Here is a 7,219-nt window from a genome sequence, read left to right as displayed (position 1 = left end):
GGCTGGCAGGGAAGTGGCTGTGCTCGGCCCCGGGGCCTGTAGCTTTACCAGCTCTTTGGGGAGAGGCGGGCTGGTTTATTCGGTGTGTTGAGGATGCTGGTGACAAGCAGAGATGAGCACTGAGGGGGGTCAGGCCTCGTCCCCCCTTGGCCTCGTGCTGTCAGTGACCCCTGGGAAGAGCGGGCGCCCCAGGTTAGTAGCTGCAGGAGGGGCCGGGCCGAGCCAGGTGCGAAGGGAAGCACACGGCCGTGCTGGGGGGGAGATCAGCCCGCACTCACGCAGCTCCGCCTGTCACCAGCCCGGCCCTTTGTCTCCTGGTTTCAGGGGGGAGGACAGGTGGGCAGAGGGCGGCTGAGGCCAGCATGACTGGTGCTGGCAGAGCACCGAAGGGGCACGGGGGCTGTGCTGCTCGCTGAAGGGGCTGGGCACAGCTCACCTGCTCTTGGACTTGGCTGCTACCCATCCCTCCAGCACGCTCCCCCACCCTTACGGCCTACTCTTGTGCACACCCGTGTGCTGGGGGGGTTGCCCCTGTGCAAGGGAGCCTGGCGAGGCCTTGGGGATGGGGTGGAGAGGGCCCCCTGGAACACCTCTGCCTATCTAGCCCATACACGTTCTCACCCTGGTACATGGGCTCCTGCTACTTGGGCACCAGCGGCTGTGCCCACCACCTGTCCTGTGTGGACCATTCTCTTCCGTTCTCCGCCGGGGCCGCAGGGGATTGTGCCTGCAGGCAGGGCAGGGGCTGGTTTTGGAAGGGTTTTGTTTGTACGTCCATACTGCTCTGTGTTTATGGTAGAGAACGCGCCTGGCACAGAGGCTGGGGAGGTTCCCAGGGCATTCATCCCAGTCTAGTACCAGCCACGAGCGTGCTCTGGCTCCCACGCAGCCATGGCAGGCCCTGTGCTGGGAAGCTCCCTCGTGCCCGAGAAGCGGAGCTCTCACCCACAGCTGGCGCACAGGGTGGGGGGACACAGTGCACCGACATTACCCAAGCTGGGGGTAGCACTAGGAATGGAACCCAGGAGTCCTGTCCCCACAGGCCTTGCGTGTGCCAAACAGGGCAAACCGCAGGAGCGCTGGGAAGAACATGGTCTGGCCCTGGCACCTGGGGCTGGGTTCTGTAGCAGGCCTCAGTCTCCTTGCCCCCTCTGTGCCATAAGAATTAACCCACCAGCCCCACTCCCTCCCCCACCGTAGTCCTTCTACCCCTTGCCCAGGCCGAAAGGGAGGCCCCAGCGCCTAGCTCCTCCCCATGAAATCACCGTCCTGGGCCCAATCAGCTCGATTGCTTTATTGCCCCGGTGCCCGCCGGGCCCAAGCACCCGGTGCCGCTCCATGTCCATGGAAGGCCAGATGTGCCCGGCAGTGGGGCCCACTGGGGCGCTCAGAACAGGCTGAAATGGGGGTTGCTCAGGCCCATGCTGTCCACGAACCTAAGGCAGGGAAAGGAGCCGTCAGATGCCCGCCCCGGCCCAGGTAGCTCCCGTGCATGAGGAGGCAGCGCTGGGCTGCTCGGGCTGTGACAGGAGGGGTGCACCCCGGGGCCGTGGGCACTGCAGGAGCCCCCAGGGCAGGGAGGGGGGTTCCCTCTCTGTGGGGCCTGCACAGTGCCGTGCTGCAGCACCTGCTTTGAGGACCCTGCGGTCAGGCGGGGCTGCGGCATCAGGCGGGGCTCTGCATTTGTGGCCAGGACCTGGGGAGAAACCCTCCCCCCATCGGAGCTCTGTCCTGGCGCCCAGAACCTGTGAAGGAGGGAGGGGAAGGGAGAGGAAGCAGTAGGGGCTCAGGGTGGGGGGCCGCCCTGTCTGGCTGGCAGCCGCTGATTCAGGGCCTCCTTTGTTGGGGGGGCTGAGCTTGGGCCCCATTTCCAGAGCACCCTCTAGAGCCCCGTGTATCCAGCCCCCCGGGGAACTGCTGTTGGGAATGTGGCTGCAAGGGACTCGGGGGGACCCAGCGCCCGGCCTTGCCCCCCACCCGCCAGTTGATTTGGGTCCCTTTGTACGGCGCGTGGGAGCGGCGAGGGAGCTCCTGGCTGCGGGGGGCCTGTGGGGGGCAGCACCTGGAGCCGCCCCGTGCCAGCCTTGAACTTTGGCCGCTTCGGCGCAGGGTCCTTGTCTCTGGGACACCGGGCCGGGAGCGGAGCCGATGGTGCCCTGCTGCCCCCCAGTGGCTGCTGGCTGGGCCAGGCTTGTGCCTGGCAGGACAAAACGGGCAGGGACCCGTGCCAGGACCAGCCGCCATGGGCACGGCTCGCATGTGCTGGGTGCGGGTGCCCTTGGAGCCAGGGCTCTGGTAAGTTGGGTGCTGCGCTCAAGGCTCCACCGGCCTGCCCAGGCCTTGGCCCCAGCGCCAAGTGGTGCGAGATGCCCCTGTGGTGACTCCCGCCCGCTTTGCACGGGGGCGATGGGCTGTGCAAGGAGCAGTGCCGGGGAGACTCGAACCTGCTTGCTGCTCCGTGGGTCCAGGGTTGCTTTTCGGGCATCTGCAAAGCGTGGGGGGGTCTGAGGCGGCAGGTGATGTCTCCGAACCAGGGGTGACGGAGACCAAAGCGGCTTGTGGGTGCTGGGGGAGGGGCGGGATTTCAGGGGCCTCTTGCTGGCTGTGGAGTTTTCAGTTGCCTGCGTCTGGAGTTGTTCAGGGCTTTGTTTGTTTAGGTTGGGCTCTCGGAGGGTGCCCTGCTCCCCAGCCTGACCCCTGCGAAGCTGGGGCCTGAGGATCCAGAAGTGACCCAAACCTGAGTCTTCAACTGAGTGACATGTGACAAATGCCCCATCGACCCCCTGCCTCGGCCTGGTGGAGCTGCGGGGACCCTCCTACGCTCGCCCCACAGGGTGATCGGGCCCCTGGCGGAGCTGGAGTCCGGCGCTGGCTGGGCTCCTGCTCTGGCCTGCGATGGCTGCTCTCCTACCTTCGTAACTGGCTGGCTCCCCTCACCCGCTGTGTCCGACTGGCCGGAGGCGAGGCTGCTCTCACTCATTGCCCTGCCACAGGTGAACTCTGCTCCTGCCAGGTGCTGAGCGCCCTCTGATCCTGGGGCTATTACCATCTGGGAGAGGGGCCTCACTAAGCGAACTGGGGGTGGGTGCTGTGCCACGAGCCTGGGTCAGACACTGGGATGGCAGGGCGAGGGGCTACCCCCTCCCCCTGCACCTCCCCTTCCCCATGTCCGTCCCCTCTGCCTCCGGCACTACGATCTCACCTGGTCATGGGGCTCCTTATCCGGGGGTGCCGTGGCACCGTCATCCAGGGGGTGACCTCCTCTGCGCGGACCGTGGGATCCCTGGGCAGCCACCAGCCGCTGTCCTCTGCACAGGTCACTGGGACCCTGAAGATTTGGTTGGGGGCTATAATCAGACAGACGGGAGAGTCCAGGCTGTTAGGGAGGGCAACCAGCTTCCTGGGGTCGCTGTTGCTTGCTAGGGGAGGGGGCAGCTGGGGCACCCTGCCCTGAGCACAGCAGAACACCACTCCTTCCCAGCAGTAGCTGGGGATGAAAACCCCCTTGCCCGGCATCTCTCACAGCTCCACCTGTCCCTGTTATTTCATTATTTGTCCCCGGATTTATTTGGTGTCCAGGTCCCGTGGATCCCCCTCTTAGGCTGGGGGGGATCCACGGGACCCGCCCACTTCCCGGACCCCAATAGGATCTCTCACAGCTCCAAGTGCTTTGCAAAGGCCAATGAACCGAACCGCGTCTCCTGCCGGCATGGGGGGTGGGGGTTAGTTTCGTTCTCCCAACGTGTAACATGGGGAAGGGACTTGCCCAAGGTCACTCAGGGAGGCTGTGGCAGAGGCCAGCCTAGAACCCAGGCGTCCAGACTCCATGTTCCCTCTTTTGTCATGCCTAGACCCCACTGTTCACTTACATCTCTGGAGCTGATTCTTCTTCACGGCCTCTTGATAGCGCTTGTAGCTCCCCTGGTGCACTGTGCCGTCAAAATGCCCCGGGCCGATCGGCGGGAGCTTTGCGTGAAACAATCCCCCTTTGAGCGGCTTTGGCTCTGAGTGGAAGGACAAGAAGGAAACTTAAAACCAAGCCCAGAAGATGGTACCAGAGCCTAGTGGGGGGGGGGGGGGGGCTTTGAGGTAGACACCTGTCCTCCAAGAACTGGACTCAGACCCGTTAACCTCGTTTCACACCCGGGCTGTTAGCTGGCCATCAGCAGTGGATGAGATTCAGTCACTGCTGCCCTGAGGGGGTTTGAACCCAGCCCTTCTGCAGGCTCAAAAAGCCAGCGAGGACAGTGATTCCTGCAGGGAGACCTGTCCAGCCCTCATCTGGCAAGATAGTGCTTGGAACATGAGGCCAGAGGCAACTTAAAGGGGCTGGAAGAGACTCTCCGGCCCTCACCCATGAGGCTGGGATGCAGAGGGACTGGGAGATGGAGGGACGGCTGGAATGCTGTCGAGTGATGTGGTTTAGGGGGGTTGTATTGTAGGTTAATCCAAATACCACCCCATGGGGTGACTGGAGAAAGGTTTTTAGTAACTGACACATGCCAGAAGCAGAACATTGTACCCCTCCCGCTCCACTGGGACACCCCTCCTGGGGACCAGGGGTCAGAGGTTTTCAACCATCGCCCAAGGAAAAGCCTCACGTTTGTTGCCCCCACAAAGAGCCACAGTCTACTCTCCAAGGCGCTTGGCCCAGCAACGAGCCGTGTCTGTTTCGAATGCACCCATCACTGTAACACCTGGGCTCTCGTCTTACCTGTTGCGTCAGGCTTTTCTAACTCTAGCCTTCTCTCCCAAAAGGGCTCCTGGTACCCCAGGAATGTCAGCCCGAAGAAAGCCATGTCCGAAACCGCCCACTTCCTCCCTGTTCGGTCACCAAAGGCACTTTGCGGCTGCAGCCCTCCAGCCGCTGGCAGGCTCTGCCTTCAAGCAACAGTTGATTCTGTTGCCATAGAGATGCCTCCCCCCCCCCCGCCCACGTGGAATGTGGGTTTGTGAGGCTGTAATGGGAGAGGGTCATGATGTGACGAAGTGGGACTGTTCTTAATGTTTCCTCTGAATACTGTAGGGGTGCCTCGGTTTCCCCTAGGCATTTCCTAAGTCTCTAGGTGGTGGGATAAGGGGGTGTAATTGTTGCAGAGCACAGGGCCAGGGTACATAAATGGCGACACTCTGTCTCCTGGCAACTGATGCCCTGGGCCCTTCCCCCCTGCAAGGTGAGAGCTAAAGGGTTGGAGAACAAAGGGATCTGGTGACCTCCTGGCCCGGGAAAGGGACAAAGCCCAGAGGAGGAGGGGCTGGAGAGAGTTTCAGTTTGGGGCTGGCTGGGAACGAGGAGTGAAGGGCAGACGTGGTTGTCTGGCTCACTGCCCCCCAGAATGGACCCGGCTGACAGGTCCCGTTCTCTGCACCTACAAGCTCTGTGTTAGACCATGTTCCTGTCGTCTAATAAACCTTCTGTGTTACTGGCTGGCTGAGAGTCCCGTCTGACTGCGGAGTTGGGGGGCAGGACCCTCTGGCTTCCCCAGGACCCCACCTGGGCAGACTTGCTGGGGGAAGTGCACGGAGGGGCAGAGGATGCTGAATGCTCCGAGGAAGGTGGAAGCTGTGTGAGCTGTGTGTCCTGCAGACAGGCTGCTCACAGAAAGGAGACTTCCCCAGAGTCCTGCCTGGCTTTGTAGGGAGCAGTTCCAGAGCATCCCCCGGGGACTCCGTGACACGTGACAACAGCCTGCTGGCTGGGTTGGTTTTGTATTGTTTTGGGGTATTAATTCTGGGGTAACTGAGACCAAACTCCAGGAAGGGGTTAAACGGGAGAGGGCTGGCCCCTCCAAAACCCTCTCCAGCTCAGGGAGTTTTGCTCACATGGTGTTTGTCTAATGGGGAAGTCCTGGCAACATGATTATACCTGCGCTCCAGCCGCTTAGCTCAGGGGCAGAAAATAGGATTCGGAGCCACCTCTAGCCCGTTGCTTTTAATCCAATGCGGATTGAGAAGGACTAGGAGTCATTCCAATCTGACGGCTGCCTGATGGCTCCAAGGAAAATAACCTGGTGCCCATCCAGTTCTATGAAAAAGCTGTGTCATTAGGAGCCATGAAACAGTTCTCAGGGACCTTGCAGCGGCCTTAGTTCTATAGGCATAGGGTCACTTTGTCCTTCAGCCTGCTGAGGATAGATTATCTCTGGGATGGGCCAGTCAGCAACACTGATCTTTAGAAATAAGAGTCTGGAGTCCTTGGTCACAAATTAATTCCCTCTCTCTCTGGTGCTGCCCACCCACTCCAGGGGTGTCTGTATTTTGGTTTCAGAGTAGCAGCTGTGTTAGTCTGTATTCGCAAAAAGAACAGGAGGACTTGTGGCACCTTAGAGGCTAACCAATTTATTTGAGCATAAGCTTTCGTGAGCTACAGCTCACTTCATCGGATGCATGCTGTGGAAAATACAGTGGGGAGATTTATATACACAGAGAACAGGAAACAATGGGTGTTACCATACACACTGTAAGAAGAGTGATCACTTAAAATGAGCTTACACCAGCAGGAGGAGTGGAGGAAACCTTTTGTAGTGATAATCAAGGTGGGCCATTTCCAGCAGTTGACAAGAGCGTCTGAGGAACAGTTGGGGGGGGGGGGGGAATAAACATGGGGAAATAGTTTTACTTTGTGTAATGACCCATCCACTCCCAGTCTCTATTCAAGCCTAAGTTAATGGTATCCAGTTTGCAAATTAACTCCAATTCAGCAGTCTCTCATTGGAGTCTGTTTTTGAAGTCTTTTTGTTGTAATATTGCGACTTTTAGGTCTGTAATCGAATGACCAGAGAGATTGAAGTGTTCTCTGACTGGTTTATGAATGTTATAATTCTTGACATCTGATTTGTGTCCTTTTATTCTTTTACGTATTTTGGTGTTGCAGGGTGTGCGTGCGTGTGGGCCAAAGCGTCTGGTATCCTGCTATCTGTGGCATTTCTCAGGCACTTGGAGATGTTTGGTGTCTAGATTATAAGAACTTCAGGGTGCAGATTGTCTCTTTTATATGTTCATACAGTGCACAGCACAATGGGGGCCCTGTCCCCCACTAAGGTTTTGGGGCACAACCATCATACCAACATTTAATAGTAGAAGGGAATGCTAGAGGAATCTTATGATACAAGGAAGAATCCAACTTTCCCAGCAGTCTTCCTTGTCCCCTGTTATTTTGTGCTGGACCTCTGTTGTAAACTAACATGGGTAACATAGGAATTGCATAGCTCAGCATGTT

The 7,219-nt window shown here is 59.0% G+C and overlaps 1 protein-coding gene across 3 annotated transcripts; it reads right to left on the bottom strand.

The window, feature by feature from the left end:
• Positions 1-1,279: 1,279 nt before the first annotated feature.
• SPMIP11 (sperm microtubule inner protein 11) lies at positions 1,280-4,895 on the bottom strand. Of its 3 annotated transcripts, XM_073318784.1 has the most exons (5): positions 4,715-4,895; positions 3,870-4,004; positions 3,203-3,347; positions 2,445-2,602; positions 1,280-1,436 (listed from the first exon to the last, which is right to left on the bottom strand). In XM_073318784.1, exons 1-5 carry the CDS (start codon positions 4,797-4,799, stop codon positions 1,414-1,416), a joined length of 546 nt encoding a protein of 181 aa, XP_073174885.1. In that variant the 5' UTR covers positions 4,800-4,895; the 3' UTR covers positions 1,280-1,413. The 3 variants fall into 3 exon arrangements, with proteins under 3 accessions (XP_073174885.1, XP_073174886.1, XP_073174887.1); XM_073318785.1 differs by lacking the exon at positions 2,445-2,602 and having other exon boundaries at positions 4,715-4,894; XM_073318786.1 differs by lacking the exon at positions 1,280-1,436 and having other exon boundaries at positions 2,488-2,627.
• Positions 4,896-7,219: the final 2,324 nt, after the last annotated feature.

The sequence above is a fragment of the Lepidochelys kempii genome, chromosome 20 (assembly GCF_965140265.1).
Source record: "Lepidochelys kempii isolate rLepKem1 chromosome 20, rLepKem1.hap2, whole genome shotgun sequence".
In the NCBI taxonomy this organism is placed as follows: Eukaryota; Metazoa; Chordata; order Testudines; family Cheloniidae; genus Lepidochelys; species Lepidochelys kempii.
Note: the sequence above shows the minus strand (reverse complement) of the source record. Positions and strands in the feature narration are given on the sequence as shown.